We start from the raw sequence: 23,154 nt of genomic DNA on the forward strand, positions 1-23,154 counted from the left end.
TGAATATTAGCTGTAAAAGTTTGATTTGCCCTAAGCCGGGGATTATTGAAAACGATGGCAGGAAATGTGACCGGAAGGCAACAGAAATAGAAAACAGCAACCTCAAGCAAACCTGCTTGTAAATAAGCCAAGGGATGAATGCCCCAATTAATCTCCACAGCTTATTCCTGAGCAAGCAAGGATTTCTCCCCGCCCATCATTGTTCTTCCAATCCTGTAATTCTCCTCCCCAGCATCTTGTATCATTCTAGAGCTTTTGGTGAGTAGCTGACTCGTCTCCTAGCAACCGACATCAGCACCCTCCCTCCCTTTCGATCCTCCTCCTCTCCCCTCTCCGGTTGAGCGACCTCTGGCTCCCGCCTCTTCCGTTTCCGCCGCTGTCGCCTGTTTCTTTGCCGGATGAATGCTGTTGTTTCTCTGCCGGCACCAGGTAGGCGAGATTGGGGCGGGGAGGAGGGAGAGATGGAAAGAGGATGTCCCAGGAGTAATTGCAGCTCCTTGAAACAGCCTTCCCCGCTCTTTTTATAAGCTAGCTAGACTACAACTTCCATAATCTTCGGCAGTGGGTGGGATCCTTGGCTCTGTCTTCCAGTATACTATTAAGAATAGAATCAATCCTACGACGAGCAGGGTAAACTGCCTCCCAGTGTGTTGCTGAGGACGCTTGTTATAAAGGAGAGGTTAAAAATCCCAATTGGTTTAGCAATCTCCTTTCCTAGACACTCTGGTTTTAGGCTGAAGCAGCAGCAATGGGTAGATAGTGGGAGGAACACCGGTTGAATGAATGAAAGTGACAGTAGTTTTAAAAGAGGTTTTCTTCATTTTTTTCTCTGTTTCAGATGACTTGCTCTGGAGCTGCTGCAACTGACTCGTGATGCACAGACTGACATTGGAAATGAGAGGGAAATCAAGCTTTGTTTTATCCCAGTTGTGAGTATGTGTGGGTATAATGGAACTGCCTTAACAATAATTGGTCTTCGATGTCAGGAATAAGAAACCTGCTAGCTTTGTGTTGAACAAAGAGGGATCGAAACAAGATAGCATTGTTAAAAGCAAGGAGAAAAATGTGGGTTTTTTTTTTAGCTGAGGTGGTTGCAGCTTGAGTTGGAGATTGGCCTAGTATTTGTTTATTTACTAAAATGGGGAGCACATTGGCTATAGCAGATAAGTGAATACCATTGTCACTGTGAAGAATAAATTCACATTATGAAATAAAGTGTGGACAAAGGAGTAAATTATCTAAAGAGGCTAGCAATTTTTTTGAGGATAAAGGACTCATCTGACTTAAGGAAAAACTATTGATATACAGTGCTAGAATAATTAAGATAATTGAAATGAACACATGATAATTTTTATACTGGGCCAATTAATGTACCATAATAATAGCAAAGATGATTTCTTTAGGCCTACAAGTTAGTGTTATCTTACATGATTGAATTAATTATCTAGAGTGACAGTAAATCAATAGAAGATGGGAGAGGCTGAAAGCAGATCTAAATCATCTTCAGGATGGCTTCCAGAATGGAGTTTGGCCTTCTGGACTCTGTGCTCAGTGATGGTACCAGTCATGATCACCTTGTGGTGCAGTTTTCGGCGATCTCGGAGGCAAGGACTTCTGCAGGATATCTTGCATAAAAGCAAGCATGATTGGCAAGATATAGACTTCTTTAGCCAGCCTACCTATTGCTGTGTCTGCACCCAGCATATTCTCCAGGGAGCTTTCTGCAACTGCTGTGGGGTGTGTGTTGATGAAGAATGCCTGAAGAAAGCTGATGGTCTTTTCCTATGCAAGGAAATTGTGACAAGATGCCAAGATGGGAGACCGGCTTCTATGGTGCACCATTGGATCCGAGGCAATGTTCCACTGTGTAGCTACTGTGTGGTGTGCAAACTACAATGTGGTACACAACCCAAGCTCTGTGATTACAGGTAATGCTGCAGATTTAAGTACCAGGGGAGTGGTAGAGGAAATAACATAGTGATGTATGTGTTCCTTATTTATCCTCTTTAAATTTCTGGGGCTTGATTATTACGTTGCATTTTATACAAGCCACTGATTATAATTTGTTTAAAGTGTTGCCTTTTAATTATGGATGGCATCTTTTGGTTGGAAAGATTTTTGCATATTCTTTTGATAGAATTGAATTATGAATGCTTCTCAGCTTGCAATTTCTAGGGCTCAAGAATAGGATAGGGTTTTGCCAAAGCTAACTCTGATGGTGCTCTAGGTCAGGGGTGTCAAACACGCAACGTCACGTGACGTATCGTGACTTTTTTTCCATTGCCGGCAATGGGTTGGGTGCAGTTTCAGCATGACGCATCTGGCCCGCGGGGCGGCAGTTTGACCTCTGCTCTAGGTTTAGCAAGGTTTTCGCTGGAAACAAGCTTTAGGCTAACTACAGTGCTGTTCTAATTTGCAAAAATCCTGGTAGAAAAAGAGCCACAAGTTGTTGAGTCCCACTCTTAACATTTCCTGGAGATGATTCTGAGGGCAAAAACCATTTGGTTTGGTTTTGTAAATAGCATCTCAAGTCTTGCTGGATAAAAATTTCCTTTTATTTTCTTACCATATTTTGTAGATATTCACATTTGAAAAACGAATGAAAAGAATGTAGTAGGTTAAGTACAATCAATAAGAAAGCTTTTTGCATTCCAAAAAAGGAAACAGGAAACCTGTTTGTTCTTTGAATATATTAATTTTAAAATTTAGCATGCTACTCTGTGACTACCACTTTGTATGTAAAACAGCTGGAATGATCTTCACAGGCAGGTACTTTTATACACCTTTTCACTCACTACTTGTTTTACACTACAGCTCAGTCTTCCTAAACTTGGCACCCTTCGCATGTATTGCAACTGCATTGTGTTTTATTTATAAATTTCTCTTGTATTTCATTAAGAACCAAGACCAGAATTAACAGACATCATCAATGCTTGCTGGGAATTCTGGATGTTGTAGTCACAATATCCCTGAAGAACAATAGGTTGATAGGAGGCTTCTGTAACTCTTCTTCACTTGAAAGGACCGGAGAATATAATGGTTGATGTCTATATTGTGTTTTTTTCTTACTTGGTATAACTGAGGACTGTTTTTCCATAGTCTGATCATGAAGCTTTTAAAAAACTAAAATTACATACAGTGCCATAATGGAACATGAAAGATATTCTTTTTCAACAATATACCAGTTCTTCTCTCTGTGAATGCACAGCAGAACTGATCTGTATTTTAATAAATTTATTTTATCCCCCTACTAATTCATTTATGTTATTTTTGTGCGGAATTTGGGCATCTGTATTGTGTTGGCTGATGAAAACTATCTTCTGCCAACTCTTAACTTAAGCCCTTTTGTCCTCCTTTGATGGTTGATTATCCGTATTAATCTTTTTTAAAGACAAAACTGCATCCATTTTTTTTTCAAAATAACACCAAATGGATGTGGTTTAGCACTTTAGCTCATTATTCAACCCTGCAGGGAGGAACCATATTTCTGTGGAGGAGGGGGGAGTTATAGAAACTTCTCCTTACATAAATAAATTCTGAGATTTTCAGTTTAGTTGCAAAATATCTGCAATTGTTGAATGATTTCATACGTATAAGCCTGATTAATATCATTCGGTACTTTATAGCACAGGTGTCAAACTCACCATGTCACGTGACGTGTCACGACGTATTGTGACTTTTTGGGATTGCCAGAGCTGGGGTGGGCGTGGCCTCCATATGATGCAACTGACCTGCGGGCCGGCAGTTTGACACCCCTGCTCTATAGGGATTGAGAACCTGTAAAAAGAATTTAAAAACAAAACCAATTGCACAGTTAATTGCTATATTTTTAATACTGCTGTTTGTATGTTCAATATTATCTATCATTCTTTTGACTTTTATTAGACTGTTTTACTTTCCTTGGGCCATAAAATGTCTCCAGTTTATTTCAGAAGAGATATTTTGGAGCTTGCAGGAATAGGAATGCTATTCCTGTCTGAGACTCATTGAATAGGCTACTGCTAGCTGTTCTTGAAATCAGATGTGGCTGCTTTAATGAAAAATAGAGAGGTGCAACATTCCTGGTCCTGTGCATTCTAAGCCGCCTCTTCCAAATCAAATCTGAAGGATTGCCCAGTCCTACTGACTTCGTTAATCCTTGTCAGTATTTATATGTCACTTTTCTGCCACCAGATATTTGCCTATTGAAAGTGATTTCTAAATGAGATTTTAAATAATTCCATTACAAATTAACAGGGACTACAATTTAAAAATTATCATTAAAAGTTATCATGCAACATAGAGATTTTGGCAAAACCATCATAAAACACAACCACATGACCACAAGTCACTGCAAATAGCCATAATTGTGGCCGTGTTGTTGAGTGCCTGAAGTATGGTCATGTGACCAGGGGCAGCCATTGGAATCTCAGATCTGGGACCCTTTTCTGGGTCAGTCATAACTTTGAATAGTAAGTCAAGGACAATCTATAGTATATTTCCCCACGTAGTCTAGTATATTGGTTAGGGCCGTGATGGCGAACCTATGGCACGTGTGCCACAGGTGGCACACAGAGCCCTCTCTATAGGCACGTGCACCGTCGCCCCAGTCCTAGGCCTTCAGCATGGTTTATAAAACCTTTTTGCTTTAGGCCTCCGCCGCCATGTGTAAAAAAAAAAGTTCAGTCAATCAATTTTAACTTCTCACAGGAAAAAAAAAGATCTCGCAAAATTGGAATTGATTGATTGAACTTTTTAGTCCCGCCCAGTCCACCGTTACCATCGAAGCCATGCCCACCCAAAGGGCCACGCCCACCCAATTGGTCACACCCACCCGGCACCCAACAATACATAAGTGGGTTTTGGGTTGTAGTTTGGGCACTTGGTCTCTAAAAGGTTCTCCATCGCTGGGTTAGGGTATTAGATATGGATCAGGAAGTTAATTTCATGGCCCCCTCAGAGGCTGGTTCAGAGGAGGAGGAGGAGGAGGAAGAGTTGGAGTTGGGATGATCCAACAGGAAAGGCACACCAGGGGCTGAGGACGATGCTGTCCCAGGCCCCTCAGGCATTGGGGGAGGTGGTCAACCAGAGGGAGAGCTGCCTGCCTGCACAGACACAGGGAGGATCGGCTAATGACCAGCAGTGGTGCTGATAGGCAGCCAATCTCTGACGAGTAACAGCCACCTGTTCCACTAGATCCAAGGGCAAGGAGAGTGGAATATAGGCAAGCAAGAGGAGGGTATTGAGGCTGCTTATAGGAATTATTTCTCTTGGACTTTTAATGCTTTTTTTTCTAAATTGGGTCTGTAGTGATGGTACCAATCACTTTTTTGTTTTGTTTTAAGACAAGTTTCTTTTTACTTCCTTTTCCTTTTGCTGGGCAAAACAAGCTGTTGGCAAAGTCCTTTCTTTATGTTTCTTTTCTGCTATATGGTACTAATGCTTGGGCTTGGCTGTGTTAAACTCAGAGTACTTTATTTGGTTACATAAAATGATACATCTAAAAATTCCTTTTATTGATTCAATGATCTTTTCCTAGTCTCCTAAGTATTTTCACAAAACTTTACATTTGCCACTCACAGAAGAACACTGAAACAACGTTGGCAATAATGCAAAGCTTGTGGAAAATGAGAATAGATGGAAGAGAGATTTATTTTCATCCTTCTGAAACTAATAAGGAAAGAGTTAATGTGCTTTATTTCAGTAGTTGAGTGATCGTACCATTTTTTGTTAAGTCCCTCAAAAGTGATATTGTTTCCGTAATTGTCCGATAATAATATGTGGGAATGAAACCAGTCTTTCTTTGTTGTGACTGTTGTTGTGACTGTTCTTTCAGGTGTATTTGGTGCCAGCAAACTGTACATGATGATTGTATGCAGAATTCTTTGAAGAATGGGAAGTGTGAATTGGGAGAGTTTCACAACCTCATTATACCCCCAACTTACTTGCTCAAAATCTCTCAGATGCGTAAAAGTAAACACATGAATGACTACAAGGTAAGTGTTACTGTGTTTGTTCTCAAGACCCAGCTGGGGATACCTGTTTCCAGGAGATCAGAATCATTGACTGAGTGGGCTGTGTGAGCTGGGTCAGACCAAAACAAAGAGGAGAAATAGGATACATGTATTGGATTAATTCTATAGTTCACTGAGAAAAATAATAAAAGAAGAGAAATTGGAAGAAAGAAGGCAGGTACTGCCCCCCTTGCATCAGTGCAATCTATAACTTACATAAAGGGCTTGTTGGCAACTTAGTATGAAATAACTTCTCCAGAAAAGTTCACAAAGCATTATCTTTATGATAGTGAAAGCTGCTTTAATTATCCATACTATAAAATAGTTTGTTTTATAGACTGGCTTGCTCTATTGAACATATATGTCTTAACTGTGCTTTTTAAATGTTTCATTTGAAGATTAGGTTAATATATAATTTATGTAGTTATAGAGCAGGTAAATTAGGTGACTCTTCAGCTATGTGTGTTGTATTGGTGGGACTGCTTTATTAAGAAGGACATTCGCTTCTAATTTGTACCACTCTGTTGTGGGTACCGTATTTTTCCGCGTATAAGACACACCCTTGTATAAGATGCTCTGGCATGTGAGTTCCAAACTTACAGCAAACAAGTCAACGTTGGGAGCAACCGCCTCCCAGCGCTGTAGCTAGATGCCTCCCAACCAGCCCCACCCACCTAACCAGCATCCCGCATGTGCATGCATAGTCAGTTCACAGCAGCCGCCTTCTGATGCTGGTAAACAAACCGGCATGAGCACCGGCATGACAGCAAAGCAAGGGAAGTGAAAGCAGGTTTTAAACTCCCCGCCATTTTTCCACATCAATCAGCTGTTTGGTGGAGTGCCGAACAGCTGAGCCGGCAAATCCGGAAGTTCGGCCGGCCACTATTATCAAGCAGGAAGGCCTCGCAGCTGCGTTCCATAGGGTGTCCCCAGCCAGCATACAAGTACAAGGAAGGGAAAGGGCTGTCGCTGCCATCCATGCTGCTAGTCACATCCGCTGCCTCTGGACGCCGCCATCCGACGATCTTGCCCCCTCCCCCCTCTCGTTAGTGGGAAGCCCACAGGGGCTTGATACCTGCACCAGGCAGCATGGCAGCGGCATGTAAAGAACCCACATAGGCATGCCCCGGGCTGCGGAGGTTACCATTACTTTTCCGTGTATAAGACGCATATGATTTTTGAACAAGGTGTTTGCAGGAAAAAATACCGTCTTATACACAGAAAAATACGGTATCCTTCCCATCTGTTTGTTTTTCCAGACTAAAACAAAATCCCATTAAATTTGGGAGATCTCAAAAATAATTGATTTGTCTTGATATTACCTCCAAACTCTTTTCTGATTTACAATTCTTTTCTTTTCTTTTTTTTCTACTTTTTATTCCGCTGTGGTAATGTGACTAGGAAAAAATGTGAGGAAGATATAGGTCAGCACAGTCACTTTATTAACATTGAAAGGAAGAAACAAATTAACTTTTATTAAATAACTTTTATTAAATGAATTATAAAATGCTTTTCTTAATAATATAGTGGATCCATAGTGTATCAATATTTAGCTTCCCTAGAACAAAATACTGTACAGGTAGTCCTCAACTTACAACCACAATTGAGCCCAAAATTTATGTTGCCAAGTGAGAAATTTGCTAAGTGAGTTTTGCCCCATTTTACAACCTTTCTTACCACAGTTGTTAAGTGAATCACTGCAGTTGTTAAATGAGTAATACTGTTGTTAAGTGAATCTGGCTTTCCCATTGACTTTGCTTGTCAGAAGGTCACAAAAGGTGATCACGTGGCCCCGAGTCACTGCAACCGTCATAAATATGAACCAGCTGTCAAACATTGGAATGTAAATCACATGACCAAGGGGATGTTGCAACGATCACAAGTGTGAAAAATGCTCATAAGTCATTTTTTTCAGGGTTGTTGTAATTTTGAACAGTCAACTAAATGAACTATTGTAAGTCGAGGACTACCTGTATTTTTCTTTACTCTGCCTCTGATAGGTGGAGGATCTCCTAGGCTAGAATCCTGAGGCTCCTTCAAACCTCTCCTTCCACCTCTGTATCTTCAGTCTTAACTTTTCACAGTCCCCTCCTTTCTTTGGAATATAAACAGGGAAGAGAGCTCCTCTGCATTGTTATGTTTGATTGGCAATTCCACCACCCATTCATCATGACTTCTAGCACATTCACTTGCCCATATAGTTGGAAACCACTGAGTTCAGTGAGGTTTATTCCCAAATAAGTGGGTATGGAATTACAGCCTTCAACACTGAATTTAAGCATTGAATTCCTTATTTGGGAAGGAATGAGTTTCCCTCTCCAGTATAACTTAAATGAGTTATACTAGAGAAGGAAACTCATTCCTTCCCAAAACAATTTTTGAGAGAGCTAACTCCTCTGTCAGGGGAACCAATGATTGGTGGATGGTTTCCTATAAACTGGTAACCTTGGGCATAGCACAGGAAGTCTTAAGTCATGCCTATAGGCATGACTAAGACTCTCTAAACTAAGGAATTCATAAATCTTTGATTGTCCACTGCAGGCCACACTGCAAAAGGGGGTGGAGAAAAGCTAATTTATCAGTTTAAACATGAGACTCTCAATTGATTAATTACTATTCCCATAACCTTTTTCTATATAAGGCAGTTTGATAAAAAAATTATTAACCTTGGACAATAGAAGGAGTACTCGGAAAACTGTTGATTGATCCCAGCCCTCAGCCCCAGAGTTTTCAAGGTCCACTTCAGAACTGCAATTACAGAATGGATGAGGCATGTAAATGAGAACCAGAGCAGAATTCAGTTCCTACTTGAGGTCTGCTTGGGCGGAGAAAGACAGACATTTTCTTAATGATGATATACCCAGGGATGCTTTAGGAAGGACTAGACCAGCGGTTCTCAAGTCTTAGTCATGCCTATAGGAGTGTATATATTAATAAAGTTCAGTATTTCTGTTCATAATTCTAGTAGCTTAAGAAAGCATTGTGGAAATTATACATCTTTTATAAAGTGGTATATCAATTTCTTGCCCATTCATAACATCCAGGAGGTCATGAGTCTTATTTATGAGAGAGGGTTCATCAGTCATTGCAGAGGGTCATGGCATTGTGAAATCTGGGGACACTTGTTAATAATTAATAATTGGTTAATAGTGTACTAAAACATCCCTCTGATACAGGTATGTGGCAGCTACCGTAGTGCCCCAATAAAAGACAGTAAAATGCAGGTTATAACTTTACTCAGCTACTCCTGGAATGACTGGGAAGTATAAATTCATCCTATAGTAAGGTCAAGGAACAAAATAAATGTTACCACTTGTTAATTGGAAAAAAATGGCAGAAGTTGATTTTACTATGGTTCTATCAACGAAAGGCCAGCTTTTAAGGTACCCACTTGGCTGCTTGAACAAGTTCTAGCTTATATTTTAATCTCTGTGCAAATGGCACATATGTTAGCTTGCTTGTGATTTAAGAGACTTATCCAGATCAATTTTGCAACTTATCTTGTGGGTATTAATTTTTCTTTACCTGTATATTAAGCATTACCATGACAAATATAACCACTGAGTGCATAGAAAGGATTTATTATATATTTGAGTTCTAACAAGCCATAGCTTCTGATGACTGTTTCAAAATGGCAATCATATGAAAACCTTTCAGAATAAATCATATATGTGAATCATGCTTTAGTCTTACATTGAACAGGAAAATTGGTATTTCCTACAAATTGTAAAGCAATTTATTTTTAAGTAATTTGCAAGGGTACACTTTCTCTTTTACAATTTAAGAGCTAATTTCTCAACATGAAGGAAAAATAAGAGAGTGGTGCTGTTTTGTTTCATGACAATACACATATACATCTAAATATCTTTCTTCTGCCTTTTTTTTCTTTTTCTTTTTTCTTTTTTTTTTGCAGCTATCTGAGTCTTATGGGAAAAATTGGACCCCAGTAATAATTCTGGTTAATACTCGGAGTGGAAACAATATGGGGGAAACCCTGATAGGGCAATTCAAGATCTTATTAAATCCAATTCAGGTAATTGTACTGATACAATGAAACTGAAGATGAGCTAGGTTTATTGCTTAAGTAAGAAATCAAACATAACTTAAGACATCATCATTGTTTTCTTTTATTTTTTTAAAAAAAAATAGGGTTAGAAACTTGAAAACTCCCTAAGGAATTTTATCACTGTGGTCAAGATGGATTCAACTGAAGAAACATGCATAACATTGCAGTATAGAAATGAGCATGATACTGTACAGCAGGTTTTGTCAACTTTGACAACTTTAAGATATGTGGACTTCAACTCCCAGAACTCCTCAGCCAGTCTATAATGTGCCCAGCCAGCCATCTGCCCACCTACCTTCCTTTCTTTCGTTCTCCCTCCCTTAGCTATCTGCTGCCCAATCCTGATCCCACTGGTCTGTCTACCCCAGGGGTCTTTAAACTGGGCCCTTTTATAACTTGTGGACTTCAGCTCCCAGAATTCCTGAGCCAGGCATGCTGAGGAGAAAGGGAAAGGTTTCCAAGCTGAGCCATACTGGCTCAGGAATTCTGGGAGTTGAAGTCCACAAGTCATAAAAGAGCCAAGGTTGCCTACCCCTGGGCTAGGGTTATGTTGGGTTTTGTGTTTGGAGTTTTATTTCTGTAAGCTGCCTGGAGTCACTGAGGATGAATTCCGCAGACAGATAAATGTTCTAAATGAATATAGTGACCATTAGCTATCATTTTATATGTACGGTACAATGACACACTGCAAATACGCCATATCATTTGAAAAATGTTTTCCCAATTGTTTTAGAGACTACATTGTGACCAGCCCTGTTGCTCACAAGATTTAAAAATGGCACAAAATGGCAAATCTCTTCCTTACAAAAGGATTGTATAGCACTTTCTTTCAATATTCCCCACTTAGATAACATGCCATTGATGGTGAAAATTTAATGAATACTGCAGAATAATTAGAGTGTACTTGCAGTACACTCTATAATAATGTAGAAAGACCCTTACTCCTTAAATTTTTATTTTTAAATCACAACTTTTACCATTTTTTTCTTGAATACTTTCTTGAATATTTTAAAAAGAAAAGAAACAAGTGTGCTTTTCTTGTCCCTTCCATGGTTTGCTATATATTTTAAACCTTTGCTAAGATCTTCAACTTACCATTGGAAAGTTTCTTCCTCTGTGAATTATCTGAATTCAACTGGGAGCTGTCATGCAGTGCTATGATAAAAATTTGCTATTCCTTCAGTTTCTTGTTCCACAGAACCTGAAAAAACATACTTAAATGATTTCAGATTCTTAGAATTACCTCTGCAGTGAATATGTTCCAATAATCCATAGAACAAAAATAATAATTTTCCTCTGTCATTTTTAAGATCATAGGCCATGACTTAGATTAGGGGTAGGCAACTTTGGCTCTTTTATGACTGGTGGACTTCAACCCTCCCCCCCTCCCCAGAATTCCTCCCCCGGCATGGCTCAGCTTGGAAACCTCTCCCTTTCCCCTCAGCATGGCTGGCTCAGGAATTCTGGGAGTTGAAGTCCACAAGTCATAAAAGAGCCAACGCTGCCTGCCCCTGGCTTAGATGAATAGACCTCATTTAACTTAATGGAATATCTTGTCCCCAGAGGTGAAGCTGGCTCCCATTCTTGCCTTCTGCCAAGTGTTGTGGGGATCAAAGAGTGGCACACAACCCTGGAGGTGGTTGGTGGCTTGAAAATCCACCCTCCACTTTTTAATTTCTCTTTTAACCCTGTTCTTATTTTATTCTTCCTTCTTTTTAATTCTGTCTCTAATTATGTCTGTTTTTATGGCTTTATGGCTTGTGTCCAGAGTCGCTTGGGTGGTGAGATGGACACTGTTTAAATTGAATAGGTTAGTTAGACTAGACTAAACTAGATTATATATATCAGAACCTGTATTTGTAGAAATATTATTTAATCTGTGAAAAAAATGCCTCCTACAATGACACATGAATAAATATTTTTAAAAATGTATTTTTAGGTATTTGAACTAACCAAAGTAACTCCAGCAAAAGCACTCCAGCTTTGCACCTGGCTACCTAACAATTCTGCCAGAGTCCTTGTTTGTGGTGGAGATGGCACGGTGGGTTGGGTCCTGGATGCAATTGATGGCATGAAAATAAAAGTATGTGTTTTTTTTAATAAACTTTATTGGTTTTTAAAACATAAATCACATAATAGTTGATTAACAGTGTGTTTGCCTGGCTTACATTTACAAAGGAAAATCGTCAACAATTAATATCTATAATCCATAATCCACGTATTCACACAAATGTTTTTTTTCTTTTTTTCCCCCCATAGATATTCTCTCTGATAGTTCCTGTCATCAATATTCTTAATTTTCACTTTAATATTTAAATATTTTCCCTTTAATCAGTATCATGCTTGATCAATGTGTTTCGCTGAATCGGAGCGTTTTCCCCTCTATTTTTCCCCAATCAATCATACAATTTGTTCCAGATTTTGTAGTATCTGTTTCATTCTTATCCTTAAGTTCTAACGTCAACCTATCCATTTTAGCACAGGATAAAATCTTATTTATTACCTCTTCTTCTGAGGGTGTCTCACTGTCTTTCCATCTCTGTGCAAAGACTAATCTTGCTGTTGTTAGCATGTGTAATAATAGGAATAAGGATCCTTTATTATATCTGTCTTTAATGATAACCAGCAAAAAGAGTTCTGGTATTAGCTCAAAAAAAATAAAATAAAGTTATGGTGTTTCAGAATATCTTAGCAACCCCTTTTTGTTGTTATCCACAAATTTCCTTACTTGCCAACTCATTGCATCTCTTCCAGTACAATATTGTCAGGATAATGCAGCAATATAATAGTTTTATCATAAAAATCCATTCCCCTCCTCCCCCAGATCATTTTTCAGTCATTTCTATGACTGAAATGTGTGTTTTGAAGCATACTTTTTCTATAAGATGTTCTGTCCTCTTTTCTCTGTCACACAATTTTTTAAAATGGTAGCTCAGAAAAGTTTGCTAATTTCCTGAAAATTAAAATGGAGTATAAAGGTAAAGATTTCCCTGTCCAGTCATCTCTGACTCTAGAGTGCAGTGCTCATCTCTGTTTCTTGACTGAGGGAGCCAACGTTGTCTGAAGACATTTTCCGTGGTCATAAATCCAGAATGACTATAACCAAAGGCAGACGGCATGCTGCTACCTTCCCACCGAAGTGGTACCTATTAATCTACTCTCATTTGCATGCTTTTGAACTGCTAGGTGGGCAGGAGCTGGGCGCTCACACTATTGTGTGGCTCTCAGGTCTTGAACCCGGGCTATTAGCTTTCCAGCTAACAAGTTCAATGTCTTTAACTGCAGATCCATCACTCCCCCAGAATGGAGACAACAGCATGGGTTCCCCCCCCCCCAAGTAATATGTTCAGCCATGAAAATCCTTTGTCCCTAATGCAAATATGAATGCAAAAGGGCTACTTCTAAGAGCCAGTTTAGTCTAATGGCTAAGATGCTGGCCTAAAAATCAGGAAACTGTGAATCCTAGTCCTGCCTTAGGCTCAAAAAGCTTAAATGACTTTCAGCCTGTCACTTTTTTTCAGCCCAACCTGAAACTGTTGTGGGAAAAATAGGAGGAGAAAGGAGTACTAGGTATGTTTGCCACCTTGAGTTACTTACAAAGTATAAAAGATGGGATAAAAGTCAAATAAATAAATAAATCATATATTGATATGAATTTCTTTTTCAGTTCCTCCTTAGACTGAAGCCTCACCAGGCTTTGCAAATATTATTATATAGTATTCTGGTTGGTTTTTTTTTCAGAAGCCCAGCTGTGCAGTTTAGGAAGAATCCTTGAAGCAGAATTGCAATTAGTGGCATTTAAGCTGTGTCTGAAATTTCGAGAATCAAAGATGTTAGGCAGCCAGGCATATAAAATATCAACTCTTAACCCCAAATTAATGCTTCTATATCACAGGGACAAGAAAGGTCTGTCCCTCGGGTTGCAATTTTACCCCTGGGCACAGGTAATGACCTATCAAATACCCTTGGCTGGGGTGCTGGCTATGCTGGGGAAGTTCCAGTGGAGCAGATTCTACACAACATCATGGATGCAGATGAAATCCAATTGGACAGGTAAGTGCTTGAAAGCAAAACCTCTCTCAAATTCCAGCTTCTGCCTTCCAGGAAAAAAAAAAAAACAACCCTTGAACTGGATCTGGAATCCAATCTCTTGAAGTTTAGAATGGGCTTTCGTTGTGGTTCTTTTCACAGAATCTTGATGAAGTTGGAAGAACTTACTTTCTCATTAAATACAGGATTACATTATGATTGCACTGGCATTAGAACCTTTCTTGTATTGATTAGTCTGTTTTATTTCTAATATTGGTTTACGCCATATATACCATGTTATATATAAGCATAAACCAAATTTTAAAAATCCCCCTGCAGGATTTTTTTTATCAAGCAGGGCATTTGGGATTCGGCCAGTTGGAGGGTAAGGCAGCTTGGCCTGGGATCTATCAAAGATTTCCATTTCTTGCTTAATAATGTTTCCTCCAAGTCTGTGTTTATAACCCCTGACAGTCAGGATGGAATTATTGTCAAGGATCTCGGAGACAAAAAGCAACATTATGTTAGCTAAACCATTCTTAATGAACAAAAATTAAGGGATAGTATAGGTAGGTGGTATGTGGCACCTAGGTTACCAAGATGTCCATAGTCATCTCCATTCACACCTGCTGGTCTTCCTGCCCCACCTGCCTTTAATTAATATTTTAGATTCTACATTTAAATACAGTACGTTGGAAGCCAAGATGGTGTAAAACCATATGACAATCTTTAGCACCATCTTTGCATACAAGAATTCTTCTGCATTTCAGATAGGTCAGTGATGGCGAACCTTTTAGAGACTGAGTGACCAAAAACTGGCCCCGCCCCCGCTCCACCCCCTGCCCCGCCCCCCACCTCCCATCCCACCTGCCCGCAGGGCCACTCACCACCTCCAGGGCCTGCCGCAAATCGCCCAGGCAGCCCACGAGCGCTATGGCAGTCACACCTTCTACCCGCGCCCTCAGCATCAACTGCACGATGGTGTGTGAAGGCAGAATCTTTTTTTTAATAAAGATTTTATTGGGTTTTTTTTCATAAACATATGTTAATTTTTTCAATCAACGAGTTGTCTGGAGTTTGCTATGCTAATACATGTTCAATTCCTAATCCTTCATTCTTTCCTCTAGCCAACAATAAAATAGGTCCCAAATTTGATAATAGTCTGTTATCTTCTTTATCTTTCAACCTCATAGTTAATCTGTCCATCTCTGCACATTCCAATATTTTCCTGATTATTTCTTCTTCTGATGGCAATCCTTCATTCTTCCAGTATTGTGCAAAAATTATTCTCGCTGCTGTGGTGATGTGTAAGATTAAATATAGTTTCTGCTTATTAGTCTTTTCAGGCATAATACCTAGTAAAAAAAGTTCAGGTTTAAAATCCACTTGTCCACTTGTGAAGGCAGAATCTTGTCTACACTGCCTGGCTGCCATGTCCTTGGCTGCGCTGCTCTGACGCTGACTCTCCTTCAGGGGGGCTGCTGGAGAGGAGGGGGTCGCAGGGGAGGCGAGGCTGGGGCAATGGCACGTGTGCCCACAAAGAGGGCACCCGTGCCATAGGTTCGCCACCACTGAGATAGGTATTAAAAAAATACAGAAAAGTACCCACATGCCCCTAAAAAGACAATGCCATTCTAGAATTGAAACAAACATCTTGAGAAGCTAGAAGAGTAGCAAGGAACAATCTTTGCAGTTTTGCCTTCTGATAAAAAGGATTATATGGCAAGATATGCCCACCAAGATAAGCATTTGGTGAATAGACCAATCCACTCGAGTGGCAACCATGAGGGCCTGCCACTCCCATGTACTCACAAAAAGAACCTAAAAAGGTATTGAAAAATTCGTTCAGCAATTGTCATTGTCCCGAAAATCATCACTGTGATTGATTCAGGATGCCATTGTTAGCTCTCTTTTTTTTCCCTGTTTGTTTTGCCGTGTAAGATGCCAATCTGTGCATTCTCTCCTAGATGGAAAGTTCAGGTAATAAACAAAGGATACTACAACCTAAGAAAATTGAAGGTAAGGCTTGGAAATGTTTAAGTTTTGTATAGTGATTAAAATGCTGTAACATAAGAACCTGATCCTCTATGGGTAGGTGAGTAACGTCTAGTGATCCACTTGGAGCTGCTAGATTCTGGAATTCTTGGATCCAGCAAGATTCTTAAGCAAATATGCATATTCAGGAGAGCTGGATAAAATCTAGTGTGAGGTATGAAAGAGGTGGATTATTTGCTATTTCTAAGATTCTGCCAGATCATATATTAACCTTTTTTTTTTTTCGTTTGAAGGCTTATTATTGACAGTTTGGGAATGGGAAATATCCATGTTAGTCTGAACTTGGGACATTTTAGAAGAGAAGAATGTTGCTGGTTCAGAGATGCCCCCTTCCCCTTTATCAGAGGGGTTGTAATTCCCAACCATCCTACTTCCTGGCAGAGAATGGTTCTAAAATTTGGTCTAGTCTTCTTGCTGTGCCTTATCGGCAAAGAGATATAAGAATTTTTTTTCCCCTTTAACATTGGTAAGCCATAGCAGTGCTGAGCAGGAGGCAGAACAGAATGTTCAGATCTACACACTTTCTTGAAAAAGAGCATTGCGTGACCCCACTGCACTTCCTTCACCAGCCTCATGGCATTACTTAAGCCCCAGGTCTTTTTTTTTTTAAAAAAAAAAAATACTGTTCCTTGATGTGTGTGTACATGTATGTTTTGCAAAACTGACTCTTCCAAGTTTTTTGTAAATTTATTCTTCCCCAGTTTTGCCTTGATTATTTATTGATGGCCGGTGTTCTCTCTCTTTGCAGGTATTCACAATGAATAACTATTTTTCAGTAGGGCCAGATGCCCTCATGGCTTTAAACTTTCATGTTCACCGTGAGAAGACTCCATCTCTTTTTACTAGCAGGATTATTAACAAGGTAGGTTGAATGAGCCGAAAATTCTGGCACAGGTAGCCCTCAATTTTTACAGTCACAATTGAGCCCCAAATTTCTGTTGCTAAACGAGACAGTGGTAACATGGGCTTCGCCCCATTTTATGCCCTTTCTTGAGCACGGCTGTTACACGAATCACTGTGGTTGTTAAGTTAGTAACACGGTTGTTAAGGTGAATCTGGCTTCTTCATTGACTTTGTTTGTCAGAAAGTGGCAAAAAGGTAATCACATAACCCCGGGACATTGCAACCATCGTAAATATGAGCCAAGTGTCCAGATTTATGAAAAACAGTCATAAATCACCTTTTTCAGTGCAATTGTAATGTTAAATGTGTTATGGTTCTGGCTAATGAAACATTTCAAAGAACTTCCAGGCATTTATTTTCTTAAAAGTCTTTTATTAAATCAAAATGTCGGCACAGGTACAATGGAGGGATGCTAGGATCTAAGTTCTCTTCCTCTGAGCAGTTAAATTATCAGCATGTTCCCTCCCTAAATTAGCCGTCATATCTCACATTATCCAATTCTGCTCTGTATTAACCCCATAATTACCAGACAATTTTGCATATTGTCAAAAGCAAGAATATACAATATTTGCAGCGTTGACAAAATGGTCACTAAATGAATGACTGTAACTCAAGCATTATTTACCTGTCCTTCGTCCAAATAACTCAGCTAAATGCATATAGTAAAACTGTACTCATTTTCTCCCAACAATATTTAGAGGAAGTAACTAGTTGAAAGTTACTAGTAGTAGTCTAGTCCTAGTTTAGTATTCTTGATTGTTACACTAAAATACTGTACAATCTGGAGAATTTGTGTTGGCCAGTCTTCTTGTAGATACACATAAGCGTACTTTATTTTCTCTGATGGGATTCCCTGATTTTATGACTATCTCTAAATCAGGACATTCTTAATCTGAGAGGAGCACAACACAGGTATTCCTTGACTTACGATTGTAATGGAGCCTGACCATTATGGTTGCAAATGGCGATGGTCATTAAATGAGGATTTCCTGCATGTTGTTATCAATGTAATTTGACTCATAAATGTTCACAAGTTGTACCACAAAGAAAAAGTTCTAGATGTAATATAAAGCTTATATAACTGGAATATGGATGGTCCCAAATTAGGAAATTGCAGAATTTTTTTTTTTCAAAATCATTAGTGGTAATATGCATTATTTCAGCTGGCCAGGGATAGTGGGGGTGGAGTGGAAAATGTAACTGAGTAACTTGTAGAAAAAAAGCAGATCCTTCTGTCCCTTTGCATTAGAATTTTAAACATTTGTTCATGGTAGTTATCTCTTTCAAAATATTTCTACGCAATAATTCTATGTACTTCAAAAGAATTTGGAAACTTAAATGTGTTCTGTAACAGGGGGAAAAAAATGCCACTCTGTCCAGTCTTCTCCATTGAAATCCCACCTCTGTTTGTTTGTTTTGTAGGCTGTGTATTTTTTTTATGGAACCAAAGATTGCTTAGTTCAGGAATGTAAGGATCTAAATAAAAAGATTGAGGTAAGATGACCATATTTCCTCTCTCCCTAAGAATTTAATTTATATGAGACATATCTTGTCATTTATAAGGAGGTGGAATCAGAAATCGTATACATTAAATCAAGGATGTACAGTACATGGAAAAGCTTTAGTGGCATTTTGAGCAGATGGGCATCAATAGTATGTTTAGTAGCTTTTAAAATAAGGATTCTTTTTGTCCTAGATAGCAATCATTGGATGCTCATTTGTACTTATTTTTGCTTTTGTAAGCATACATGAAACTCCCCAGATCAATTCATTGTAAGTCACATGGGAGATTCACCCTTTATATTAAATCAGAATGTGATTGGTTTGTTTCTGGCTTAGCATGAAGTATGAATGGGGCCAATAAATAAATCGCTCTTCCATAACAGACCAGGCCACATGGAGTTTCCTGGTTTGTTTTGTGTTCCAGTCAAGCCCCTGACCAATCCATAGACCTACAATGCAAAAGCAGTGTTTAAAAAACAAGGGAAAGCAAAATAACAATTAGCCAAATAAGCTAGGATTATTTTGCTTGTTTGCAAAACTAGTAGTGGCTTGATTGGAACATGTTTCTCAAGCCGTGATTATCTCTGGCTTAGCGTAATGGGTGAGCCCAGAGGCTGTACAAACTGATTGCTCACCTTCCTTTACATTCTCTTCTGATTTGCCTCAGATGGCTAACATTTTGAATTGATTCCTGCAAGTGTAACTTACTAACACCCTGTTGTATATTTTTTAAAGCTAGAGTTGGATGGAGAGAAGATCGACTTGCCCAGTTTGGAGGGGATCATAGTGCTAAATATTGCCTACTGGGGAGGTGGCTGTCGACTGTGGGAAGGAATGGGGGATGAACTTTATCCTCTAGCAAGGTAGGTTAGTAATAAGTTGCATATTAATTATGTACTGTTGGGGAGGTTCGGAGAGTCTTGCATCCAGGGGTGATTCATCAAAGCAGGACCATCTGATAGTTGGACACCTCAGTTGTGGTGTTCCCATGTGGTCTGCATTTCCAGGGTTGGGAAGCCTGGGCACAGTTCCACTACTCACTTTCTGGATTACTTTGCCCTACATTCGGCCTCCTGATTCTTTGGGGCATTGGGTTTTTACTCAGGCCTTGATTTTTTTCTCCTATTCTTTCTTTCATCCTAACAAATGAGGACTCTATAATAGTAATGTTTGGGAAAAGAACTTCCTTTCAGTTTAGAGGGCAGTGCATGGCCCAACCAAAACTTTAGGTTTGTCTCTTTTGCTTTTTGCTTTTTAAATTAAAAATGAATATTTTTGGGGGGGGGGTCTATTTTGACTTTTATTGTTTCATCCAAGTATAAAATATAAAGGAAAATAGAAATAGGAAATTAGGGGAAGGAAAAAGAAAGGGGGAAAGAAAATATGGGGTACAAGGAGAAAAAGAAAAAAAAGCATTGACTTCCTACTCTTTTTTAGCACCGGAGAAGATAACAACATTACAGCCTCCACTTTTTACTTTTACACATTAGTATACACTAGCCATTTCTATAACAACAAATCTATCTAATCGGCAAAACTAAAGACAAAGTTTCATTTTTTTTTCATCACAAACACAAAATCCAGTACTGATTTCCAAATAGAAAACATAATTAAATATATTCCCCTCTTTGAATAGTTTAACCATTTTTGCTTTTTCTTCCTTGCTGTGGAAATAATATATATTTCTATTTGCACTTAAAAATCTTTATAAACTATCACCATTTGTATTAACAAAATTCACTGTATTCTTTCAGATTCTTTAACCTTAAAGGGGAAAAATACTTTTTTTTATCTATTTTAAAACAAACTTTTCTTTAAAAACATTTCTAAGATCAAAAAGTTCTAATCTTTTTTTAACTTCCCTTTTTAAAGTTCACTTTCAATTAGACTAATAAAGTTCCAACTAGCTTCAATTAACTCATTAAATTTAAATCACTCCCTCCAAGTTACCCTTATAAAAATTTTCTTCTTGTATACATCCTTTTTAAAACTCTAAACTTTTCTATAAGCTAATACATCTTTTTTTTAACTTTCTCTTAACATAGATACTTTCAAATACACTCAGTACTATTTTACAAGCTTTAATAATTACTTAAGCATTAGATAGATAGACAGACAGACAGACAGACAGACAGACAGATAGATAGGAAAAATGCATTTTCAGGCCCACTTTATATTAAAACTTTTTTTCAGTTACAATATCAGACCGATAAAAATCCATCCTAATGCCAATTGACTCATTAAATTTAAGTCACTCCTTCCAGCTTATTTTTATGAAATAACATTTTTTTCTTCTCTGGAATGTTTATCAGGTAGTTATAAACTTCTCTTTTTCTCAAGGATTTCTCAACCTTGTTAGTGTCCATGAAGAAAAAGTCTCATATTTGTCATTTTGAAAGTTGCAGATTTTCTTGAAACTCTTCTTTCAATTGTGTTGGGAGATGTATATTTAAACCATCATAATAGAGATTGGTTTAATAGAGTCAGGTTTATATTCCAGAAATGCAGTTGATTCCTTTACATTGACAGCTACTTGTGAAATTGCCTCAGTGGTTTGGTAGTTTTCTACACATATTTGCATCTCTGAAGTAATTTGAGTAGTTTTTTTTAACATCCTTGGAGCATAGCTGATCTATGAATTGTTGGATTTTTTTTAAAGATTGTTCAAAGACATCTCTAATAGTTTGTTCCATCTTCTTAACTCCCTCTTTACTTTTTTGTAAGTTACCGAAGAATTGCTGGCCAATCAGGACTCATAAATCAGAAAGCTTTAGCCACCCACAGCAAAGCAGACCAAACTACAAATAACTAAAAATAATAAACTAGTACCACAACTTTCTACCCTTATATTTCTCCATCAGTTTGTTTTTAAAAAAGATACTCCACACTTCTTTATTTTAGCTTGCCTTAGCAGCCTTCTTCCTTGTTTTTTAATGGCACAGATCTTCAAAAAGGAATAACAGGCTGTGACTAAAGAGAAGCCTCTCTTAGTTTAATAAAAATTAATAGTCCTTAAAAATGATTAAGAAATGAAAGGCACAAGTTACTGTCCATTTGAAAAATAAATTCCAAAAGGGTTGCTTCTTCAACAATGAACTGATTGAAGCTGCCTTCTACCCAGCTGTCAGCATGCAGGCTGCTTTGAAGCACAGCTCCTGAAGCTACTTGCAGACCCGATACAGCAGATCTTGTGGGATGACTCTAGATCAGTAGTTCTCAACCTGTGGGTCAGGACCCCATTTGGGGTCGAACAACCATTTCACGGGGGTCGCCAAACAAGGCTGTCCGCCATTTTTCCCCCTTTTCTTTGGCCATGCCCCTGGCACCCGGTGATGTATAAGTGGTTGGGGGTCACCACAACATGGGGAACTGTATTATGGGGTCGCGGCATTAGAAAGGTTGAGAACCACTGCTCTAGGTCCTTCTCTAACCCAAGAGAGTAATATAAACTAAAGGAATACAGGTTCCTTCTGTTGGTAAGCTGAAAAAGTGCCAGCTAGGGAAAAACCCCTTCAGGGTTTAGTTGGCCATCTTCACTGGAAGTCCAAATTAAAAAGAAATAATTTGTTTCAATACAAGAGATCGCACTGATGATGTTACCTAGTTTGGTAATGAAAAATCTGCAAAAAAAAAAAAAAAAAACCCAAGCTCAGAGGGCCCCAAGGATCCTACAGAATAATTTGTTCCATCCCCAACTTCCTCTTTCTTGCCAGGTGGCAGCATCTAGAACAGGGGTAGGCAACCTTGGCCCTTTTATGACTCGTGGACTTCAACTCCCAGAATTCCTGAGCCAGCATGGCTCAGCTTGGAAACCTCTCCCTTTCCCCTCAGCATGGCTAGCTCAGGAATTCTGGGAGTTAAAGTCCATGAGTCATAAAAGAGCCAAAGTTGCCTGCCCCTGATCTAGATCATCATCTCAATTTTCTACCTCCTTTCCTTTCCTGAGGAGGCTTGAGGAGTTGGATTGGGATGCGAAATTTCAGCCATACCTACCCATTTGGGTTTCTCAGCATACCTTTTCAGTCTGGGGAGGGGTGGGGTACTATGGCAGGGCTGTGATACTCCTAATCCAGTAACCTTTTTGACAGTTGGGTCCAGGATGTCTTTACTGATCATAAACTCTCCTTGTCCTACTTCAGGCATGATGATGGACTACTGGAAGTTGTTGGAGTCAATGGCTCATTTCACTGCGCACAAATTCAAGTGAAGCTTGCAAATCCTGTCCGGCTGGGACAGGCCCATACAGTAAGGGTATGTTGCACATCTCTGTGGCTGTTTTCCATACTCTGGATTGAACCTTTTATTCGGAGCCCAATAATGAAACAGAAAGCGTGTTGGGAAAAGGCAGGGCATGGAGACTGACCTCACTGCCCATTAGTTTAATTGTTCTTGGAAATAGTCCAAGCCAGGAAACTCTGTATTGCATGAAGACATTGTATCTCTGGGGCGGGTACTCGGCAAAACTTAGGAATTGGGGCTTACATTTTTTTTTTAAATTAATTTTTGGTGGCTATGGAGGAAAATGTGGACAGCGCCCTTTGGTGCCATGATTGACCTTCTGGTGTAGATGATCTGCTTATATTCAACATTTAGGCCAACTCATTT

General features: G+C 39.0%; 1 protein-coding gene across 3 annotated transcripts in view; it reads left to right on the plus strand.

Moving 5' to 3' along the window:
• Window positions 1-300: 300 nt before the first annotated feature.
• The window catches only part of DGKE (diacylglycerol kinase epsilon), a 28,537-nt gene continuing 5,683 nt past the window's right edge, over window positions 301-23,154 (plus strand). The window contains exons 1-12 of one of the 3 annotated variants that reach the window (XM_039343571.1): window positions 301-429; window positions 839-933; window positions 1,449-1,928; window positions 5,816-5,975; window positions 9,907-10,026; window positions 11,999-12,142; window positions 13,955-14,112; window positions 16,056-16,107; window positions 16,892-17,005; window positions 18,469-18,540; window positions 19,285-19,412; window positions 22,689-22,800. In XM_039343571.1, coding sequence (XP_039199505.1) covers window positions 1,471-1,928; window positions 5,816-5,975; window positions 9,907-10,026; window positions 11,999-12,142; window positions 13,955-14,112; window positions 16,056-16,107; window positions 16,892-17,005; window positions 18,469-18,540; window positions 19,285-19,412; window positions 22,689-22,800 — 1,518 coding nt within the window. In that variant the 5' untranslated portion in view covers window positions 301-429; window positions 839-933; window positions 1,449-1,470. The remainder of the gene's footprint in view (window positions 430-838; window positions 934-1,448; window positions 1,929-5,815; window positions 5,976-9,906; window positions 10,027-11,998; window positions 12,143-13,954; window positions 14,113-16,055; window positions 16,108-16,891; window positions 17,006-18,468; window positions 18,541-19,284; window positions 19,413-22,688; window positions 22,801-23,154) is intronic. The other 2 variants (XM_039343570.1, XM_039343572.1) reach the window with 2 other exon arrangements.

The sequence above is a fragment of the Crotalus tigris genome, unplaced genomic scaffold (genome assembly GCF_016545835.1).
Source record: "Crotalus tigris isolate CLP2741 ecotype Arizona unplaced genomic scaffold, ASM1654583v1 scf7180000017865.1625608, whole genome shotgun sequence".
In the NCBI taxonomy this organism is placed as follows: domain Eukaryota; kingdom Metazoa; phylum Chordata; class Lepidosauria; order Squamata; family Viperidae; genus Crotalus; species Crotalus tigris.